We start from the raw sequence: 24,231 nt of genomic DNA, 5'->3' as shown, positions 1-24,231 counted from the left end.
CGGACGTTGGACTTCAAGAGACATTTTTCCTTAAAGAAAAGAAGAAGATAATGTTTAAAACTAAACTGTCCCAGTTTATTTAAAATATTATGTGAGTTACATGCATCTTTACAGACCCTAACCACCCTGTAAAATGAGTCATAACTGAATATCCGTTCCACATTCTTTCCTAGGGATTAGAACAACAGCAAACATTTGGGGCCCGTCAGGAATGGACATAACTATGTCAGATGGCACAAAGGCAAACTTCTCTCCATGCGAGCAGCTAAAATTTCCATGTCACCATTACTTACTGAGCAAAATAGAAGCATTCAGAAATACATAAACTCTTTCCAGAAGGCTCATGGTCTTAAACTATGGGCAGAGTACAAACAAACTGAAATTCAATATGGAAATGCCATTGATGTTCTTAAATAGAAACACCAGGTCATCTCCGTCCTCAAGTGTGCAGCTTGATTTAAATGAAAACTGACAATGATGCAATTAAAGTTAAGGCCTGTGCGTTGAAACTCTGCTCCTCGAACGTTCCTCGTTAGTTGATCGAGGCAGGTCGTCTGCTGCCAAAGTGCTAAAGGATGCCGTTCTTCCTCTAAAGAGTTCTCAACACACTGTGATAGCAGTTAAGTAACGAGCATGTAAGTCCTGATGACGCTGTGAGTGAATTCCTCAGGAACAACCCCACACATCTTTGATTAACCGCTGGAAGATTGATGAGCCACTTCTGTTTTCCAAACTCGACCTCCTTCACTAGAGAAATGATGATTTCCCGCATCCATCAAGAGAAAGCAGTAATTTATAGAATGAAATGATGCCCCGAAGGAATTTCTGAATTTCAGAAAGCTTGGTGTCTTATTTCCCTCGTGAGCCATGATCCAGGATGGGGAATTAGGACAAAGAAAAGAGCCAGTTCCTTTAGAGTTCAAATACATAAAATCACAGATCTGTTGAGTCTGGGAAGGGAGTGAATGCTTCTTCATAGTGACTCTCCAAGAACTAAAAGAAAAGGAGCTAAAGGAAAATTCGAGCATTTATCTCTGTGTCTTTTCCCTGTAGTTATGATGAAACTGCTCATCCAGTAAAATCTAGTAGGGGAGTGAAGTTTTAGGGCTACTTACCATTTTTCAAAGAAATCAACAAAATGAGACTGGTTGGCGTTGGAGAGACTATCTCCTGTATAGTGAATATTAAGTCCTAAAACGATGCTTGCGTATCTAATTGGTGTGACATTCCAGGAATGTGAAAGAAAGGGAAATCTGTTTAAGTAAGCTCAAATTTAGGGTCCATTGGAAGTAACGAACATATTTTTTAAATGATTTTTGTTTATGAAAGTTAATTAGATTCAATGATTGAGATTTTTGTAATCATCTGAAGTTTAATTTTTAAAAGCACACACATGAGCAAAAACCTGATTCTATAGCATTATAATGAATACTTTGATTATTTTAAAAAAAAATAAGATTTTCAAAAGACAAAGTATTTAACTAGAAGGAGAAAAAAAGTTTGTAATTATCTAAAGCTCATGAGGCAAACTTGATTCCTGCCAAAAACTTGGACATTGAATTGTAACAGGACTACAGGGGGAAACTGCTGTTATTCTAGAGAAGGAAATTATAATTGACTAAGCGAAAAGTCAATTGGTCCTTGAAATAACTGAAATGGCAAATAGGAAAAACAATGCCTTGAATATTGAAGAAACTCAGCAAATATTTGTGGAATGAATAAAAGACCCCTGCGTAAATCACACTGCTGGTAACATAGCGATTTAGTCACATATAAATTTTTCTATCATGGCACTTTCGAGATGTGTGGTCTTAGGAAAGTTGTTTAAAGTCTAGCCTCAGTTTCTTCATCACTAAAATGGACATAATGATATTTATTTCAGAGGGTTACCGTAAATTTTATACGGGATATAGTGTATTACCTAAACCACATGCCACAGTGTCTGGCCCCATGAATGTTAATTCTTTATATTGTACTTTAAAAAATTTTAAAAAACAGTACAAAAGTTCCCACAATTTAGTAACACAGAGAAGCATCAATAAGAAAAGATGGTGGAATTATCATGTTATATCTGCTAAACAGTCGCCATAAGCAGGTAGTCACACTAGGACAAGTAAGTGTTCTGTCCCAGCGTCATGCTGGCTCTTCAGGTATATGATTTCAGAACTTACGTGGTTGGTTTTATTTAAATGTCAGTGTAAGAGTAACAAGCCGGAGCCCAGTGAAAGTTTAAGTTAAGTTGTCAACTGTTTCCAGTTAGTAACGAAAAGCATAGAATTTCAAGCCAAATCCAACCGGCTCCTGAGATTTTTCTCTCAACCACGTGGCTCTCCCACCGCTGGTCTTTCACATGGTGTGAACAGCGGCCTTGACAAAAGCAAGCCTCAGGCTCCCCAGGTCTCTGTGCCGTCCACGGGATTTGTCTGCTGGCCCCTTCCAAACAGAATTTTAACTATTTAATATGCAAAATTTCCCCTAAATACAAGCAAAAAATGAGAAGTTGGTTCTGTGTCTTGAAGACTCAAGATATTCTTGTGATTCAGACATTTTTCTCTGACAGGCTTCACAAAAAAGAAGATTTTCTGAGCCATCACCTGGGATCGGAGCAAAGGGAGATAGCAGGCTTGGTTAGGATGCCGAGGACCTGGAGGGGATGCTACGTAGGTGGGCCAGTTCACAGCACGGGGTTTGTTTTGTTTTGTTTTGTTTTGTTTTTTGCGGTTCGCGGGCCTCTCACTGCTGTGACCTCTCCCGCTCCAGAGCACAGGCTCCGGACACGCAGGCTCAGCGGCCATGGCTCACGGGCGCAGCCGCTCCGCTGCATGTGGGATCCTCCCGGACCGGGGCACGAACCCGTGTCCCCTACATCGGCAGGCGGACTCTCAACCACTGCGCCACCAGGGAAGCCCCAGCACGGGGTTTTAAATGACTTGCACACATTTTTTCTACCATCATATTACTCTGTCTAAGAAACTCCTCTTGCCAGAAATTCTTTGGACAGAAATGTTTTCCTGGGCAAACTGGTCAGGTACCTGGTTATGAGTAGACTGTAGAAAGCCTGGGCTTTTCTGGAAGGGCTTTATGATGAGTGTGTCACGGCGTGTGACAGTGACATGGAACAGCACACTTCCGGCTGCTCTGTTATCGTGGCCACCAGAGAAAGGGCTGAAGCTTCTTAACCTCCAACATCTCAAAGCCCGGGATGTTAACTTCCTCCGCCAAACTGTCCTCCTCACCCTTTTATTTTTTTCTTTAATCCCTGGCAGCTTTTTGGAAAGGGAAGACAAAAACCAGTACTGACAGCACTAACAGTGAAGAGCTGAGCCAGCCTGTTCAGGGATTTGGCTTTTTTCCTTTATTTTCTGTTTTTTTTCTGCCAGCTGGTCTCTCCAGGAAGCAAGCAAAACATAGTTTTTCACTGGACATACCTTACAAAAAAGTGTTTTTTTTTTCTTATGAAGAAAGAGGGAAAAAACCCTTTTTCTTAAAAAAAAAAAAAGCGGACTATATCTGGGAAGAGGATGCAGAATTATATCATAGAATCATTGAATAACCTCAAAGTCTATCAGTATTTTAAATTATCTGGGAACCTAGGCACAGGTTTGCAAAATAGCCCTCCAAGAACTTTTAAGGAACCCTTGCTTCTTTATTGGGCCACGGCAAGGATTATCTGAAGCTGACTAAGCCTCTACTAAGAGAATAGTAAATCACAAATAGTGATCGTGTCTTCTTTCTTCAGCAAGAGACCATTAAGCTGTACATAGTACCACGGGGGAACAGGAATATTAAGGCTGTTCGTTGGCAGGTCTCGGGCTAGCGTCCCTCCTGCAGCGTCCATGACCAAGCTCAAGCGCAAGTCAGAAACCAGCTTTACTACTGAAAGCTTGGCAGGAACATGGTGATGGACAAGGAACTTGCTCAGATCAGAATGTCTTACGGTGACTTCACAAACCGGAAAGTAGCATTTCTGAGATCACAGCAGTAAGTGACGATTCCCCCAGATTTTCGGAAGGTAGCCCAGACTAGCGTAGTCTTCGGTAGACTCTTAAGGAATAATGCTGCAGATAGAATACTGGCCATTCGTTTTATGAGGTGATAGAAATCCAGCTCCGTGTTGTAATATCAGAAATTGAAATATTCTATAAGATATGCTATCTTTCAAAATAGCCAAATCTTAGGAGCTTTTAAAGCTATGTTTACAACTTGCTAAAACACCAATCAAATGTATATACACCAGAATACGTGCACAGTTTTGCTTCATACATTGTGTATAAAGCAGCTTTTGGTAAATTACTGAATTTTTATATGATCATGTAAACTTGTTACTTAAAGGAGTTCCTTTGGAAATAATCAATTCATTTTGTAAATATACATTTTTATGTACTACATTTTCTTAAATTGAGGTACATCTGTGTTGCTTCTCTAGTAAATATTCTGTGGTTAATAATGGTAGAAGGAGGAGAAAATGAGAAACGGAAAAAAGTAAACATCCTCTTTACCATAAAGTGAACCCTTAGTTTCTCAAATTCTTGGCAATTGAACTTAATAGGGGGTGGTCAGCAAGTGTCTTTCTATTTCTAGCTTTGACTCGACCTACCCCACACTTTCTAGTGATGATGTCATATTTTTATTGTAATCCACGAAGTCTTTCCACATACACGATCCCTTTTCATCTTATCACTGACCTCTACAAACTACTAGATGGTATTATGCTTCTCTTACAGAGATGGTAACAGAGGCTTAAATACATAGACTTGCTCAAGGTTATTGATCAAGTTAGAGGAAAGTGAGTCATGAGCCCTGGTCTTCTGACGTTGCCTCTGACATCGCCCATCTTGACCATTTGCAGCATTTTGTTTGTTTCATTTATACTATGAAACAAGCAGTGTTCTTTTTCCAGAGCTATCTCTGTGGCGGGTTGCAGTCTTTGTAATAATCCTTCCTAGACCCAGAATTACTTAATACTTTCTGTGCTGTTTTTTCCCCATCTGTGTGGTATCCCAAACAGATTCAACATTGACTGTCCCACCAAGTCAGCTCATCACCAGCTTGTGTGTCTCGTGAAGACAGAGGTTCCTTTCACTCTCAGAGGTTGGAAAGATGCCTAGCACATGGCGGGTCCTAAGTAAATATCCAAGGAAGGAAGGGAGAAGGGAAGAAGGGGAAAAGGAAGGGAGAGGGTGAGGGGATTCAAATTTAAAAATACGGATCTTACTACCACTTACCCCGGGGCATTGCCAATTCTAACCTTGCCTCGGCCAGCGGTGTGGCCCCTCTACATGCTGAATAAATGTTAACGGAGGGACTCTCAGAGTTAATTCTCAAAGAACAAATGAAGACCGAAAGTCAGTACTGCCCAGAAATTAAATCTATCACGAATGCCCCCACTCCTTCTTCCTAATCAGACCTACTGTCCCTTTTCTCTGATTCCTTTCAACTTTATGCCTTGGCATTAGCCCTCCTCCCCAAATAAAACAGACCCTCCATGTACATGTTTTAACAGGAATAGTTAATGGCTGTGAATATCTTCAAACATCTTCTTCATTTCATATCAACTCAAAGATCTCTTGCCTTGTGGTGAGGAAAGCTAGTTGTTTACCTTTTGATTTCTCATTTTAAGTGAGTGCATTTTTATTCTTAATATTTTAAACTCTCTGAGCCAAACTTCAACTATTATGAAACGTTTTCTCTCTGTTCATTTAAAATTGAATGCTCAACATGGTACTTCAGAGTGTGTATCGTGAACTGAAAACACACCAGACACCAGATATCAGAACTATAACTGACAGGGGATCGCTCTTTTTCTGTCTCTACAGCAAACCAGGAAATTGTCAAGTCTTAGAAGGTGTTACAGAAGGGGTTTGGCTGATGTAACACTTGTTCTCAATACCTGCTGAGAACAATTCCTCTGGACTTCAGTTCTTCATCCTTTAAGCCACTCTGTATGTTACTCCTGGACCCCAGATTCTTTCTTTCTTTATTTGGCTGCACCGGGTCTTAGTTGTGGCATGCGGGTTCTTAGTTGCGGCATGCGAGCTCTTAGTTGCGGCATGCGAGCTCTTAGTTGCAGCATGCGGGATCTAGTTCCCTGACCAGGGATCCAACCCAGGCCCCCTGCATTGGGAGCGTGGGGTCTTAACCACTGGACCACCAGGGAAGTCCCTGGACCCCAAATTCTTTAGTACCTGTTTAAGTTAGCAGAGTGGTAGGAATAATAAAAATAAGTAAAATTTTAAAAAAATCTTGCTTTTGCCTATACACACAACTGGCTCCTCATACACGGGCAGCTAGAGGATTGCAGTAGGAGGAATGGTCTGTTTCAGTGTCAGGAGCTCTCTTCTCTGGGGTTAAGGTAACAACAGGGAGAGAGAGAGCCGTAGCCCCCCAGCGTGGGGTGGGCCTCCTATTGGGACGTAGTTGGGTGAGGACAGACTGCCCGCAGGACACTGGGCTGCTCTGCCTGAGTGTATGGGACGTCGCCTTGCCAGGCAAATTTGGGGCTGAGGCCAGTACCCCTGGGACTCTTGACTTCCTATGCTCTCTGCTCTAAGACCTACTTCTGCAAGCATGTTCACATGTCAGAAACACACATCAGTGTGCCCCCTCTTCACTTTTCATGACAAATGTCAAGATAAAACAAACTAGCTGCTGCCAGCGCCTAAACCTACCCTGAGCATGTGGTTAGTGGTGATAAAACTATTTGTGGCTAGAACTGCGGGGAGGAGATGCCTTACGTGTAAACTGTTCGGCCATTAAGCCCTTGTCCGTGGCGCATATCAGATTTTCCTCCCCGCAGCTGTCGTCCTCTGACTGGAGAAGACGGGTTGCTAGTTTCATTCCTTGTATGGGTTTGTGGCCTTTTTAAAACTTCACTCTGGCATTTGGGAGAGCTAGAACAGTGTGATAACAAAGTGTGTAAAGAGAAGGAAAGGACAAGAAAAGTGTCATTTATGAGAAGAGTAAACACTACCCCAGTTCTTTGTTACTGCTCCAGGGGCTGTTCTAAACGTGTACAATTATAACCTCATTTAATCCTGACGAAAGTCTGATGACGTAGGTGCCATCGGTTATTAGGTCTGTTTTCGCCTCCCTTATTTTATGTTCACTGGTTTCGATACGTCTGCCTGTGGTTAAGGAGCAAATGTCACACGTTGGAAAAGCACATGCAGGAAGCAGACAGTCTCCGTTCCAGTCTTGCTTTGCTGGTAGCGCTCTGGGTTGCTCTGAGGACATCCCCTACACTCTCTCAACTTCAGTTTGTTTGTTTGTTTGTGTCTTCAACTTCAGCTTCTCTATCTGCAAAATGGAGGAGTTGGGCAAGATCGGTGGGTTTGGGACCTTTTATTTTTAAGCCATTGACTGTGTGTGTCTGTGCGCGCGCGTGTGTGTGTGTGTCTGAATCTGGAAGCTCAAATTGTAAAGCTGCTGGAGTGGAAGCTGCATCGTTGGAAGAGAGAACCCGTGTTTTACAGATGCACTCAAGGTAGCTCTGCTGAACTCATAGGGCTTTTTGAAGCCATCCGTAAATCACAGAAGTTGATGGTATCTGAAGTCCACTCTTTGCTCTGAAACACATAGCGTTTCTTTCACGTTCTGTTAACTACTGGTGAATCCTTTTTGTACCAGAGAAGCTTTTAACACTCAGAACCCAAGCTACTCGTTGTGAATTTATCACCCCCGTGACGTCACCTGCCTTAATCCAGAGCACGTAGAATGTTCTCACCTGAGCTGCTCAGAACAACTGTCGTGAGTCACCGAATACGTGTAACTGCAGTGATTTGCGAACAGTCCCTGCACTCTTGCAGACGAGTTTTCGCGTTTTTACTCTGAGGATCACCCAGGGTCATTTGACGCATGCTGTTGGCAGTTTTGCCCTCGAGCCACGCTTGGGCACTGTTCCATCCTCCCCACTGTGCACACTTTCGGTGCTAAGAGACAGTCCCTGGGTCATCTTGGGTGCTCTGTGTGTCCCGTGGAGGTGAACAGTAACCCCTCTGCACATCTGGGAGAAGGTCTGACATCTCTCACTGCCCTCAGTCGTAGAGCAGGTGTTCGGCAGATTTAGGCTGTCAGGGTGAGCAGGGAGGCCCCAAGAGTAAAGGACATCAGGGTAAGAAGAGCCAAGTGCTTCCTTATCTCTTACTGGGGTGTTATGTTTTCTGCTAACCTCATCCTCTATTTTAAAATCTTTTTGGCTGCCCTCTCTTTATTAATTCGCATCTTCTTAATCAAAAAATAAACTACATCAGGAAAAAAAATGAACAGAACTCATTTATAGAATTTAATAAAAGACTGTAAAGCAGAAATCTGTTTAACCACGACCCAAGTCAAGAAGTGGAGCATGGAGTCTTTGTAAACCTTTATAACCACAGGTAAACCTTTATAACCACAGGTAAACCTTTATAACCACAACACCCTCCCTGTCCCCAAAGAGAGGGTGACTAACTTTTATTGTAATCATTTTCTTGCCTTTCTTTCTGGTTTTCACTCCTCTGAATACATCCCAAATTGATAAGGTTTCATTTGGTCTGTTTTTGTTTTTTTAATATTTATTTATTTAATATTTATTTTTGTCTGCGTTGGGTCTTCGTTTCTGCGCGCGGGCTTTCTCTAGTTGCGGCGAGCGGGGGCCACTCTTCATCGCGGTGCACGGGCCTCTCACTGTCGCGGCCAGTCTTGTTGCGGAGCACAAGCTCCAGACGCACAGGCTCAGTAGTTGTGGCTCACGGGCCTAGTTGCTCCGCGGCATGTGGGATCTTCCCAGACCAGGGCTCGAACCCGTGTCCCCTGCATTGGCAGGCAGATTCTCAACCACTGCGCCACCAGGGAAGCCCCTGGTCTGTTTTTAAATTTTATATGCGTTGAGTCATCCACTAAACACTCTCTCATGACTTGCTTTTTTTCACTAAATGATATGATAGGAAGATTGATCTATGCATATATGAAGTTCACTCATGTTCAATGCTATAAATTCCATTCCCAAGTTAGAGTAATTACAAATGATATTGCTCTAAACGTCCAGTACAAATAAGTTGGTATAGCTTTAGGACTGGAATTGCCAGGTCAAACAGCATGAATATCTTTTGTTTTTTTACCTAGTGTTACACTGTTTTCCAACAGGGTTGTATCTATAGTGAAACCAGCAGCATATAAGAATTTGTGGTGCTTCCCATTGTTGCTAATATTTGGTATTGCCAATAGTCTTAATTTTTGCCGATCTAGCGAGCATGTAGGGATATCTTGTGGTTTAATTTTCATTTCTCTAATAATGCCGTTTTCATGTTTATTAGCCATCTGTACTTCTCTTTTGTCATGTGCCTGCCAAATATTTTGCCATCTGTTCAACTGCATCATCTGCTCCTTTTTTGTGGGTTTTTAGGAGTTATTTTTATATTCTAACAATTAGATAGAAAATGAAAAAAACACTTGAAGGAGCTCCTTATAAATATCCTTTGTGGCTTGTCTTTTCGCTTTTTATGATTTTTCTTTTGGTGAACCGAAGTTCTTAATTTAAAAATAGTCAAATTTATAAATCTTTTCCATTTTGGTTCATATTTTGTGTGTAATTTATTTGTTACAACCCTGCTGTATTTCAAGATAACAGAAGTATTTTCCTGAATTCTCTTCTTAAAGCTTTCCTTTCCAGTTCTCCACTTGGAATTGAGTTTTGGAACGGTATGATGTACAGTTGCTGCAGACCCACTCTGAATAAGCGTAGGGCCTATCATGGGCTTTCTAACTGGTTACGTTTCCCCAGGCCTAAACCACATTATATTGGTTTCTACAGCTTTACACTACGTCTTGATACCTGGTAGAGCTATATCTATTTTAGAAGCAACTTCTGTGATTCCCAGAACACTTGTTGAGTTTATTGTTGGAATTCATTTAACCTGTCAGTCATTGATTTGAGAGAGGATTCACATCTTGGCAACACTTGACCTTCCAATGAATAAACATGATATGTTTTCCCATTTATATACGTTTTCTTTAATGTCTCTCAGTATTGTTTTATTATGATCCCCTGAGAAGGTCTCACATATTTTTTGTTTAATTTATTCCTGGGTACTGAATTGTTTTATGCTACTACTATAAATAGTATCTTGTTAGTTTTTTTCATCTTCCACCTATACGTTGTAGGTTAATTTGTACAATTAATACAAATGAATTGTATTTACAATTAATTTTTGTATATTAATTTTATACCCAGAAACTTTGTTAAACTCTCTTATTAATTCTAATAGAAATCTGTAGGTTCTGTGGGGTGTTTTCAGTAGAAAATCATAATATTTGTGAATAATGCCAGGTTTCTTTCTAATTGCCATGCTACCATTTTTTAATTTCTTCTTCTTCCTTCAGTCTATGGATTAAAACCTTCAGCACAAAAAGTAATTGACTATGATTCTGCTCTAGGTCCCCTTAAAGCTTGAGTCTGAATAAAATTTAAGGCACAGATATGGTAAAAAATAAATACAATATATAACTTTCAGAGAAGAGCAGGAAACAGAATTATAAAATTAATCAAATCAAAAGAACTAAAGAAGGAGAACAAAGCTACAGAAAAGGTGGAGAAAATACAAACTAATATAGGAAAAATAAATCTAAATCTATTAGTAATTTAAATAAGTATAAATTGAGTTCTCTAAAGATAATTTTCAGATTGACTTTTTTGAATGGCCCTTCTAAAACATAAGGATTCAGAAAAGTTGAAAATAAAAGGATCATGAGAGATGTGCCTCAGGAAATAAAAGTGTTGTCACTATATTAATGTGAGATAAGTAAGATTTTTAGGCAAAAAAAAAATTACTGGATGCCACCATATAATGATAACAGGTTGAATCTACTAAGAAGCTGTAACAAGTCTGTGTATTCACCCAGTAAAATGGCTTCAAAATAGAAAATTGAAATACTGGCATAACTACAAGGAGAAAGAGAAAAAAATATATATATATTTTTTTTTGCAGTACGTGGGCCCTTCACTGTTGTTGGCCTCTCCCGTTGCGGAGCACAGGCTCCGGACGCGCAGGCTCAGCGGCCATGGCTCACGGGCCCAGCCGCTCCGCGGCATGTGGAATCTTCCCGGACCCGGGCACGAACCCGTGTCCCCTGCATCAGCAGGCGGACTCTCAACCACTGCGCCACCAGGGAAGCCCAGAGAAAACATTTTAATAGAATTATCTTAGTAATTGATAGATTAAGGAGACAAACACTGCTCACTATATAAACATATAGAAGAAATTTAAGAGGTAGCTCTTATTGGTAAATGGAACTCTAAATTCACATTCTTTTCATGTAGCTTTTGAACATTTACGAAAATTGAGCGTACACAGGGCCATAAAGCATGTCTTAAGAAATTTCAGATGTCTGGTATTATACAGACCAGAGGTTGGCAAAGTTTTTCTGCAGAGGATCAGAGAGTAGGTATTTTCGTTTCTGTGTGCCATGTAGTCTCAGGTCTGCAGTTATAGTCTCAAAGCAAACATAGATGATGTACAACAGAATGGGTTTTGCTCTGTTCCGATAACACTTTATTTACCAAAACAGATGGTAGGCCAGATGTGGCCCAGGAGCCATAGTCTGCTGACCTCTGATATAGAACACATCCATTCCTCTCAGTTAAATTAATGTAGAAATCATTCACAAAATGCAATGAGAAAAAATCTCTTTATGTTTGGAAACTGAGAAAATATCTTTAAGTAACTCATAGGTCAAGCAATCAAAATTATGAAAAGAGCAAAATCAACTTCCACAGACTGAAGGAAGAAAATAATAAAGCTGCAAGTAGAAATTAATAAAGTAACTTTTTATCAACAAATTATAAACAAGCTAAAAGATAACCTGTTGAAAAACTAGTAATTAGCATACCTCTGTCAGAACAGAGCTACAAATAAACAACAGATGGAGTCAAAGAGAACATAATAGCAGACGTTGCTGAAATTTTTATAAGTGGTTGTTATATAACAACTTAATGCCAATAATTTTGACTATTTGGATGAAATAGACAATTTCCTAAAACATATAACTTATCAAAGCTGAGTTTTTTAAGAAAGAAAGAACCTAAGTAGTCTGAAAATCACTAATATAATCATTAGTTTTTAAACTTCCTCCGAAAAATCTCCAAGAGTAGGTGATTTTACCAGTGGCTTCTACCAAGCACCATAGGCAGAAATATTTCTAATAGGTGAACTATGACAGTAGAGAAAACAAGAGACTAGCCTCTCTCATGTCACGGAGTCAGTGCCCTGTTACCTGTGGCGTCTTTGTACGGTGTCACCTTAGTTATCCTGAACTGCTTCCCAGAATCCCCTCTCCTCTGTTGTTCTGGGTTGGGAGCAACCAGAAGAAAAATATGTACAGAGTGAAGAGCCACCATCTTTACGCTCTGAAGTCTGCTGTGGACACGGCCCCACGGCTGCTGGCACAGGCCACTGCTCATCCAGCAACATCCAGACCCACGGCTGGTTCAGCTCCCCCCCGACTGCCTCTCAAGTGGTGAAGGGTACCGGCTTCTCCTCGGGTCACCTGCATCTTGGAAGTTGGAGGTGATGAGAGACAAACACCATCGAGGTTTCCTTCTGGGTTCCAGTACATCCTTGCTCTCCCCTACTTCACATTCAGCTCTCACTGCAGACCTGCAGCCAGACAGTCTACAGTAAAGTCAAGCCCAACATACATGTGAAGACAACAGCCTTGCAGAGACTTCTTAACCCGCAACTGTGGAAGGGCCCACTGGTGTAAGAATTCCCTCGTTCTAAATATTACATTCAGAGGGATCGAAATTTAACTGATACATTACCAGAACTTGAGAAGGTCAGTATACGGAGAATCAAAGGCTAATCTCACTCAGGAGTGTAGCTGCAAAAATCTTAAGTGAAATATCAGCAAACCAAAACTAGCGTGAGAAATCATCTTTCTAAGAAATCTCTTATGGTAAGGTTTCCTGTTTTAAGTAACATCCTGGCCCGTAAATTGAGCAGAAAGATAACATCCTATTAGGAGATACAACCTTGCTTTTGCAGAAGCACACAATCAAAGCTGCTAAAGTTACCTTGGGACTACTTTGAAGCAGATCCCAAACATATCACTTGATCAATAAAGAGAAAATGGGTTGAACGATAGCCAGAATGAATGTAAGCAGAACAGGGAATGACTGTTACAGTACGTAACGTACAGTAGCTCAGGCTAGGCCTTTAACTACAGGGTGGCAGTGTTGGAAATGAACGTATATGGACATAACTAAGGGAATTTTTGTGGGGGGATTGGCGTGATGAACTAACAGGTTGGTTTATGCACAGCTTCACATCAACATCTGGGGTAGAAGCCCTAGGGTAATGTTTAATGTTATTAAAAAGTTATTAAGTTATTAAAAGTTATTAAGGCACTTCCGGTGTAGGACGTCATGGCGCATTATTGCACATTTAAGAACTGCCATCGGTTCTTTGTCTGTTCAGGAAAAAACTTAGGTAAAATCCCACTTGATGTGAATTCAGTTCAACTCGGCAAACCTGGGGACTGTCCAGATCATCTTGGCTTCATCACCACTGGCAAAACCTTCCGGAACCAAGGGGCTGTTGATAAGGATATTTGAGAGACTGCCGTCTTCCAGAATATTATTACCTCAAAACATGTGGCTTCTTCCTCTTTTAAAAAATTTCCTCATTTCTAATATTTTTAGTGTTTCCTAAATTTTTGACTTTTACATGAAAATGGCTGGTCTGTTATATATCAATGAGCGTTTCTTTCTTTGCAACCAGTAGACTCACTTGTGACATAGGATGGATGTATTTTTGAGCCTGCAACTTTTCTTCGGCAGTGTTTTCTGTTGCTTCATTTTCATGGGCTGTCTTTGTTTGGTTGTTTGTTTTGTTTTGTTTTGCTTATGAGGTAGCAAAGTCGCATCTAGTATACCAGAAATTGTTTTATATACACCATAGTCACTAAACAACTAATGAACCATGAATATCTGTAGGGTTTACCAGTAACTGAAGTACTTGAGGGTTTTGAATTTGCTTTTCAACTTTGCCACTAGATAGAAAGACAAGATTTGATGAAGAAAGCATGAACGATGCATTTATATCTACATTATAAACTAGTAAGAATAATGCCATAAAAACTAACATTAATAGGGGGCTCACTGGGTACCAGGCATTGTTCTGATGTATGTATTAATTCATTTAATTCTCAGAGAAATCCTGCAAGGTAGGCTTGTTATCCCATTTTCCATGTAAGGAAATTGAGGCACAAAGAATTAATTAATTAAGACACTAATACTGGAACAAGTAGGGTTGCTGAAATCCGGCCTCTGTGCACCGGTGCCGGGCTAAATCTCGGAGACAGAGTTTGGGGTGAAGTGGAAAGAAATAGCTCTATTGCTTTGCCAGGGGAAGGGGGCCACAGCGGGCTACTGCCCTCAAGACTGTGTGTCCCACCCGGAGGGGGTAGTGAGGAGTCTTACAGTGTCCAAGGAGCAGGGCGTGGTCAGCTCGTGGACATTCTTCTGATTGGTTGGTGGTGAGGTAATGGGGAATCAGCATCATCGGCCTTCTGGCGCCACCCGGTCTGCGGTCTACGTGCTGGTGGGCAGCATGCGGTTAACTTCTTCCATCTGGTGGGAGTTTCAGTATCTGCAAAACAGCTCAAAGGACATGGCTCAGAGTGTTATCTACGGTCCTTGAGGAAGCGCTAAACGTCCTTGACTTTGTTCAGTGGCTAGAGTATTATTATTTCGTCTTGCTTGACTATTTTCCTTTCTTTCTGCGTTTTCTCACTTCTCTGATTAGATTTATTCTTTGACTGAAGCTTTTCTACAGACAAAAGGCAGGTGGAGGACACAGGTGGGGGTCTGTTCTGGGAAGGCCTCGTAGGGTCCTGCTCGGTTACAGGAGCTCCATTAGAAAGTGGCTCTCCTGACATCTATCAAATCAAATGTAGATAAATTGCTGATGTAAGTAAAATTGGTTAAAAAAAAAAAGTCACATCGATGAGAGTTTAAAATCTTTTTTCCTATGTATTGTGATTAAAAAATTAAGAATTTTTTAATGCAATATGTACTTTAAATATATGCTTAGCAGAGGTCTGAAAAATGTGGAGTCCTGCTTTCAAAAACAGAATCGCTCTCTTTGGTTAGATCTTCCTTGTTTATTTTTTCTTTTACAATAGTATCCTTCATTTTGCTGTTTTTCCAGTGATTTCATAGCTTACAGGCTAGCCAAGTGCTTTCAAAGATACCACGTTAAGAATAACAGCAACAGCAAAAATTGGTTTTTCCTTACTCTTCCGCAAAGATCTGGGCTTCACAGAAGTCCTCGTGATGGAAATATACTATCTGTGATAAGGTCGTGTCTTTATTGAGAATCACTGTTTACCACTTACGATTTATTAAACGTCGGTGAAAGTTATACACGTAAATCAGATAATTTATGGAAATCTCTAGCAGTTAAGGGGCACTGCTGCAACCTTGCTGTGGGAATTTCTGAGTTTGGCATGACTTGAAGAGCCTTTGATTCCCAGACATACAAAGGCTGCTTAGGTAGTGATCGAGGTTCACTCAATTCTAAGATGCCTCTGTAGAGTTTAAGGTTCAAGTGGGCAGTGACCACCTTTTCACTTTGTGTCCCCAGGAAGTAGCACCTGGTAGGCACCTAATAAATATTGAATGAATGGGTGAATGAATGAGTGAATGAATGACATCTCACTACCTTTATTCATTCATTACACAACTAGGAATTAATATACTTAGTAGTTAGAGTTTATGCTAGTCTCTCATGGCTTAAGCATTCAGGTATTTTGAATTAAAATTGTATTTTATTACTTTCTACATACAGGGATTATTTGTGTCTCTTAAAAAATCGTTTGCGTCATTTGGTATAATTTGAAATATTCCAAATTCAAGGGCATGTTTTATAACGTTATACAAGATGTTTGAAACATTTTGAGATTTTAGCTCTCAAAATTAACAAATATTTGAGTTTGGTGGAAATCACCTGTAAGAACAGCTAAAGGAGAATGACTCCTCATAATTTAGTTTCCTGGACAATGCAGACAGGTATATTTTCCTCAACAGAAGCCCCTTACCATCTTGTTTCAGGATCTACCATGAAAACGTGTTTTGTGTGGACATATATATTATTATTTCAAACTATATTGAACCGGAATTTTTTATTATGCTTATAGTTTTTTTCATCCTACCCCCCCAAAGTTGGTAACACTGGAAAGACCTTCTTATGTGACATTTATTCTCAAAGGCTTGTGCACGCAAGCTAATAAAATACCCTTCATCACATGGTTTGGGCACCACCGTTACACGTGTGGTTTTGAAATGATACCAACCGTATTTTCGTTAATTGGGATTTTTCAGGCCTCTTTGGCCTCTCCTAACCACTCGGTTCCAACTAAGACAGGAGCTGTCATGGACCACAAGATGTCGCTATAGGTTTCCCAGCAACCTTTATGCAAGAGGTAGATAACCTTTGAAACAAGGGTTAACTTTAGGTAACAATCCCTCTATTTTTCCCAAGAGACTTCGGTCAGGTTTGCCCCCAGACCCCATCTGCCCTCACTTCCCATCACTAGGCCAATAGATGTAGGTACTCATGTTTAGAGAAAACAATAAAAAGTAAAATGGACCAAGAACGGGGCTCAGAGATGATGCTTAAGAGTTATACGTACACGTGGCTTTGTAATGAGGCGCACAGCAAGGCAGCCACCAAGACCTGAATAATGGCCTTTTCCAGATGAGACTTTGCAAGGGTGGAAATTTGGGACTTACAGGTAAAGGGGCTCTACCTTATCTTCGTGATGATTTAAGACGATGATTGTGTCTTGTACTTAGTGAACCCTTGGTAACAGAGAAAACAAGCAATCTTTTTGGGGGGGGGACTCTTAACGTTTTTTAAACAGACATTTAGAAAAGGGAGAGATCACTGATTTTTGCCCCAAGATAAAGGAGTTAACGGTTATATCAATTTAGGTATCATTATAGAAGGCAGTTTATGAATTGAGTGTCTCTTTAGAAAATAAAAACTACTGACCTGTAGATGCTGATATATTGGAAGTACTGTTTTTGTGGGATTATGATATAGTAGTTATGACTGCAAAGAGTCTGCATCTTTTTTTTTTTAAACTGGGATATAGCTGTTTTGCAATGTTGTGTTAGTTTCTACTGTACAGCGAAGTGGAGTTCCCTGTGCTATACAGCAGGTTCTCATTAGTTACCTATTTTATACATGTTAGTGTATATACGTTAGTCCCAATCTCGCAATTCATCCCACCCCCCACCTCGCCCCTTGGTGTCCATACGTTTGTTCTCTACATCTGTGTCTCTATTTCTGCCTTGAGTCTGCATCTTTTAGAGGTCTGTACTGAAATATTTATGGGTGGAACAATATGATGAGGTTTGCTTCAAAATAATCATAGGAATAGGGGTGGGGAGAGATGTGGGTAGGCTGTATATGAAACAAGACTCAGCCTCAGTTGGTAACTGTTAAACTGGGTGGTGGATGGCATATGTGTCGGAAATATTCCATGGTCATAATGGGGGAAGGTGCCAACCCAGATCCAAGCAAGAGTCTGTTCATCTTGATCTTCTTTTTCTGACAGTGGAGGGACTCCATGATCAAGTCCCCCACCTCAGGCACACACCCTCAAAAACCTTCACCTATGGGTTATTCACTCATTAGTTCACCTAAATACCACCTTTCCAGGGCAATGAGCTCCTGCACTTTGTTACTGTGTAAACTAAAAATAAATAAATAAAAAGAATTTACTTTTTAAAAATCTAATTTAATTTAATTTTTTATACAGCAGGTTCTTATGAGTTATCTATTTTATACATATTAGTGTATACATGTCAATCCCAACCTCCCAATTCATCCCACCTCTCCCCCACCAAGTTTTCCCCCCTTGGTGTGCATACGTTTGTTCTCTGCATCTGTGTCTCTATTTCTGCCTTGCAAACTGGTTCTTCTCTACCATTTTTCTAGATTCCACATACATGTGTTAATATATGATACTTGTTCTTCTTTTTCTGACTTACTTCATTCTGTATGACAGTCTCTAGGTCCATCCACGTCTCTACAAATGACCCAGTTTCGTAGCTTTTTATGACTGAGTAATATTCCATTGTATATATGTGCCACATCTTCTTTATCCATTCCTCTGTTGATGGGCATTTAGGTTGCTTCCATGTCCTGGCTATTGTAAATAGTGCTGCAATGAACATTGGGGTGCGTGTGTCTTTTTGAATTATGGTTTTCTCAGGGTATGTGCCCAGTAGTGAGATTGCTGGGTCGTATGGTAGTTCTATTTTCAGTCTTTTAAGGAACCTCCATATTGTTCTCCCTAGTGGCTGTATCAATTTACATTCCCACCAATGTGCAAGAGGGTTCCCTTTTCTCCACACCCTCTCCAGCATTTGTTGTTTGTGGATTTTCTAATGATGGCCATTCTGACTGGTGTGAGGTGATACCTCATTGTAGTTTTGATTTGCATTTCTCTAATAATTAGTGATGTTGAGCATCTTTTCATGCGCCTCTTGGCCATCTGTATGTCTTCTTTGGAGAAATGTCTATTTAAGAGTTTACATTTGTGTCCCAAATTTAGCTTTTAAAACTGTCAGAACATGATCTAACTTCCTAGTATTTCAGAATGTCTTGAAAAGTTTATTCACACCTGTGACTTGTATGATTATGTAGATTTCGATCAAATTCCCTCTTAGATGTCAACTTTCCATTTTGAAGTATCTGAAAGTAATAAGGTTTCTCTCCTGTAGAAGTGCTCTGTCTCTCCGATGACTTCCAGTGTCCTTCTTTGAAGCTTTTGCAACCTTAGTATCACTTTATCACTGAGGATTGGCAACCAGACTAAACATAGATCCCCATGTTTTCAGATACGCTAACGTTGTTAAAACGGGAATAGAATGGCTCCTGGGAATAGAATTACCCTCTTTCACTTCCCATGTCCTTCTTACAAGGGTTCAAACTTCATTTTAGCCTTTGTGGGTAGTAATAGCATGCCATCTCCAATCTGTAATCTATCTCAGATACTTTTTCTGAGACATGTTTAGAGTTCATTACCTTCTGTGAAATAATTTTTCTTTTTTTCCTTATTGTTTTACCAATACCGCTTTCTTTAAAACTTCTGCCTACTCGCAGAGCCCGATGATATCCCGCAATTGATCTAATCCACCTTTTTATTTACACTAGGCAAGATGCTAGATGCTTCTATATGTCTGGAGATTTCACCATGAGTTCTTATTTATACAATCATAGATACCCAGCATTTAAATGATTCTGTGCCAAACATATTCACTTCACTGTGCATATGTTAATGAAATCATACAGCTGTGCATAATCGATGCAATCTTTCGTCCCTTATTTTCTCCAGTAAATAAACTGAAACATTTTCTTTCAATTCCATAGAGTCACTTTAGAAAACTACTTATACTTTTGATGTATTTAAAATTTATGTGTTCTGCAGGCCACACACACCTCAGTTAACTAAGTATGTGGTTATGGTCAAATGCAATGGCTTCTTTTCCCCCCGCTGCACTGGAAATTCGCTTATTACCCCCCATGGACTATAGAAAGCCTTCTTAAAGTATTCTTGGGAATTCCATATGCAAGCTACATTTTAAACTAATAAGTTTTTCACTGCCCATTGTAAGAGGTGCAGTGGTGGACCTGTTGGATAACAGGTGTATGTACTCAGAGTACACGACATAGTGTAGGAGACAGACATAGGAAGAGGCCATTAGAAGACCAGAGGTCCAAGATTGTTAAGACCAAAAATGTCCCAATTCTTATAAGAAAGCATCGCATGTTTATTTTACAATAACAAGAGAAAAGTGCAAAGCCAAAAATTCAAAAGTTTAAAATTGAAGTTTCTTTTAGAAACAAAAATTAGTATTTACTTTCACTGTGTGGCTCGTGTAGGTCCTTGCACTCCCCTTATGGGTACCAGTGAGGGCAGAGAGCCAGTGGTTCATGAAAATTGGCTCCTGTAAATATGCTGGACTCCATAAGCCCCTTCCTGGACTACCTTTAAGGTTCTCTCACCACCTAGGAATGTTTCCCCCGTACAAATAGCCTCGGCTAAGTGTACCCCGAGTTCCAGGTTTACTGGGAGTGTCTGGCCTCCTTTGTGGTGATGTAATATGCCCAAAGCTCACATACCACCCTGCCCTTTCATGTTAGTCCTAGACTCTGAATCAAAGAACGCTAGAGCCAGAAAACAACCATCTTCTCCAAGCTCCTCATTTTATAGAAAAGGAAACTGAGTTATCATTGTGCTATTTGCACCAGGTCACATAGTTCCAAGGATTAGAAATCAATCCAAGATAAGGAAAAGATATTCCCGGTATTCATTCGTGATAACTTTGAAGTAAATATTGGCAATGAAATGCAACAGCAGATATGAACACGGGAACTTATCTTACTCATGAGATGTTTTCTTCTCTTACTCAGCTTGTTATAAGAAGGCAGTACCCCCAATAATTTTTTTTTCTGTGTATACCAACAGAAGGTAGACCCTGGTAAGAGTGATTGAAAAATATAGATAATAGAATCTGTGACCATTTTTCCTCTAGACCAATCTCAGTAGGTTAATACCATGTAACAGGATCACCAGCTCAGTTAATCCTTGGTGCCCTGGCATGGTTCAGCCGCTGCTCTTGACTCAGTCGTGGACCACGTTCCCAGTTCAGTTTTACGCGCCAGGAAAAATACCAGGCACGTGTTTGGTTTTTCCTCTCTTCTCTCCAGCTACCCTTTCCTCTGCCTTTTAGGGTGAAAACTCTCAGCTGTACTTAAATTGACTGCTGACGTCTTTTGGTCTAGAAATGACCTCCAGAAAAACTCACAATGGAGAGCTATGCCTATATAAATAGGAAGACTGTGATTCTGTACGGAAGCCAATTCTAAACTTAGATCCTTACAAGATGAAAACATGAGCTAGCTACCAGCTGACCCTAAGGCACACACACTATTTATTTCTGAGAATGGAGGAGACAAGGCTCTCTGGTCACCGGCCACGATTGAGCTTTCTGGCTGCAACGGTGTTTATTGCTATCATCGACAGGCAATTCTACTTTGGATTGATTCGTATCAATAGATATTTCAAATAGGCTCTCATGTTTTAAAGACAGGGCTGTTTCTATTCTGTTTCCGACTAGGAAAGGCAATTTAACACGTTTTTACTTTCTGTGTCACTCAGGTAGTTAAATACTCAGCTGGCAGCAGCCGAGTTTCCACTTTAAAAATAGAAAAGCTACTGCCTTTCTGACCCAGTCCCACCCCTACCGGCCCTGCTCCCCGTGTTTCTGAATAGAGTTCAATGTGGAGGCCATCCTCCAGTCAGCACGCAGGAATCTCTGTGAAAGCCCAAAGGGAAGGGAAAAAGTAGTTAGAAATCCAGCCGCTGACCTTTTTGTTCTGGCTGGAGCCCTTGCACTATGACATCTGGTTGTCTGGGCAGAAACGTCGTCCCCACTATGCCCACAGACAGTGCTGTTGAAGGGAACTGCATTAAGCAGACCCTCCCGAAAAGAAGGCTAGCGAGTGTAGAAGGATGCTCTTCTGAGCGAAAAGCTAGCTGGAGTATTCTGACCAGTCAAGGTTAGTAGAGCAGCCATTGCAAGTCTGTTGGTGTCCTGAAATAAACGATATTGACCTGTTTTTGCAAATACTAACTTGAAGCTGTGGGTGCTTTCCAGAATGCGGACTCTGACATGTAAACGTATGGCATGGCAAAGGGCTGCACTGTATCTTCACCTTTTAGCGTGTGGAAAATGCACCCGTGGACTCTTCCTTATGACTGTGCAGTAAACACTCTGGGTTGTTTGCCTTTCTGGTTCAGCAGGTGTTTCTAAGTTGATGTGGGAGCAAGGAAAGCTGCTATTAAGCAGGAAAAGACTGTTGCCAAGCAACTAAATCTGGAAATTTCGAATCATTTAAATTGAACTATAAAGTAGGAGGGTGATGTAGGCAAAAAAAATGAATAGAACCACTTCCCTAAAGCGCCCTGGGGTGAAGCTTTTAATTTTAATACTAGAAACATAGGAAAGCTATCGAGGAGAATAAGCACAGTACCAAAAAGCAGCTGTGTAAGGAGATTCTTTTTCGAAAGAATAAGTGTCAACTTTTGTAGAACATCAATATGGTCGATGATAGACTTAAAGGTTGGAAATACAGGTTTAGACATAAAAGTGACCCCCTACTCCCCACAGTGTAAGAGCTGTATTTACTCTATAATGGTTGGGGCCTGATGAATATTATTTAGAAATTGTTATAAATTTAGAAAACATGCAAAACAAATTTTTAAGTAGGATAAAACACTGTCATTCCTTTAAAAGACCGAGAAAGCAACTTGATTCTTCCCCCTCACCCCGACCCCAAAGTACATTTCCTTTTAATTTCTCTTTAACATTAAGATTGTCAGTAAAGATTAAGAACAAATTAGCATAGATAAAAAGCAGGTGACTACAAAGACAAGTTAATGATTCAACAAGTGTTTATTGAGTACTTACTATGTTCTGGGCACTGTGCTGGCTGCAGGGAAGCAGTAATAGTCTCATCATTCTCAGACTCTTTAAAGATCCAGGAGGAGTGCAGGCAATTATCGTAGGAAGATTATTCTGCCATTTCCTACGTGAAGAGTCAGTTATCTAAATATGTGCTTGACCAGAGTTATGAGCAACAGAGTTGGATACGGTGGTAAAAAATGTAAAACTAAGTAAACTCATTCACCTGGATGAGCCTCACATGCCTTCACTGAAGATAGACTCCAGAAGAAGTTGAAAATAAGCTTTAAAATTATGTTAAAAATCTAATTTTCTGTAAAGGAGATGTAGTTTTAGACAATCCTCTTTGACACAGCTTAAATATATTGAAAATAGAACAAAACAAGAAATGGTCCATGCTTCAATTTAAAAAAAAGGAAAATGTCTTGGCAAACATTCATTAGATTTAATTCAAATTTTTCCAGCCTGTTAATGAGAATGTAAATAGGTCCAGTCTTGCTGGGGGTAATTTGATGACATGTATAGAAATTTTAAGAATTTACCCTAAGAAGATAATTAGACACATTCACAAAGATAAGAAATAATGTTGATTCCTCCAAACTAAAAGCCACCTAAACATCATTTAGTAGGGGATTAACTAAGTAAATAATAGTGTACCTATACAATGACATACAATTCTACAATATTTTAAATGACTAATTTATATCATTTAAAATATTATAAAATTATATTTTGTGCAGTGGAACAATGACGATGTGATATCTATAAATGAAAACAAAAGGTTAAAAGCAATATGAGTAGTATGGTTGCATCTTGATTAAAAATTGTAAATTTAGAAAAAAAGTTGGGAAGGATGTACAACAAATGTTTGTAATGGTTATATTTGGAAAATGGCATTATGATTTTTTGTGTGTTTTACAATGTATTTATTGTCCTATTTAACGTACCACTTTTATAATTAGATAAGAATACAGCTATTGTTGCTGTATTGCTATATTGTTGCTACTACTTCAAATATACATTATTATTATTATTATATGAAAATGTAGAAAACAGAATTCCACAGTTCTTTTCACTCTCAGGAGGTAACTCTTCGCTTGTTGAATTAGTTCGTTAGTTATAATATTTCTTATGGGCTCGTTATGGTTTAACAGCCCACACAGTACACTATGAGTTCTGGGGTTGAAGAGAAACTGTTGTATCCTAAAATTTCATTGAACATTCCAAAGAACCAAATGTGTTTCCTGCTTTGTCAGTTACTGATTATAACTTGAGGCAAATCATTTAATCTCTGTCTTAGTCTGCCCAGGCTGCCATAACAAAATACCATAGACTGGGTGGCTTAAAGAACAGAAATTTATTTTCTCACAGTTTAGGGGCTGGAAAGTCCAAGCTCAAGATGCCAGCATGGTCAGACTTCGGTGAGCGCTCTTTTCCTGGCTTTAGAAAGCCACCTTCTCACTGTGCCTGATCATGGAAGAGAGACAGAGACAGAGACAGAGAGATCTTTCTTTTTTTATAAGGCCACCAACCCTATCGGATTAGGGCCCCATCCTCATGACCTGATTTAACCCAATTACCTCCTACAGCCCTATCTCCAAACACACATTGAATGTGAAGGCTTCAACTTAGAAATTTGGGGCACACAATTCAGTCCTGTTTTAATCCATTCAGGCTGTCATAACAAAATACCACAGATAGGGTAGTTTATCAACAAC

At 40.0% G+C, this 24,231-nt stretch overlaps 1 protein-coding gene across 3 annotated transcripts in view; it reads left to right on the top strand.

Annotated features, from left to right (window-relative positions):
* ASB5 (ankyrin repeat and SOCS box containing 5) overlaps positions 1-24,231 on the top strand; it is an 84,231-nt gene that overhangs the window by 41,368 nt on the left and 18,632 nt on the right. Inside the window, exon 1 of one of the 3 annotated variants that reach the window (XM_079909536.1) lies at positions 21,155-21,608. The exons of the other annotated variants lie outside the window; for them this stretch is intronic. Within the exon in view, the coding sequence (XP_079765662.1) occupies positions 21,446-21,608 (163 nt within the window). The 5' untranslated portion in view covers positions 21,155-21,445. Of the gene's footprint in view, positions 1-21,154; positions 21,609-24,231 lie in introns of those variants that run through there. 3 annotated transcript variants of the gene reach the window in all.

Source organism: Stenella coeruleoalba (assembly GCF_951394435.1).
Source record: "Stenella coeruleoalba genome assembly, chromosome: 21".
NCBI lineage: Eukaryota > Metazoa > Chordata > Mammalia > Artiodactyla > Delphinidae > Stenella > Stenella coeruleoalba.
Note: the sequence above shows the minus strand (reverse complement) of the source record. Positions and strands in the feature narration are given on the sequence as shown.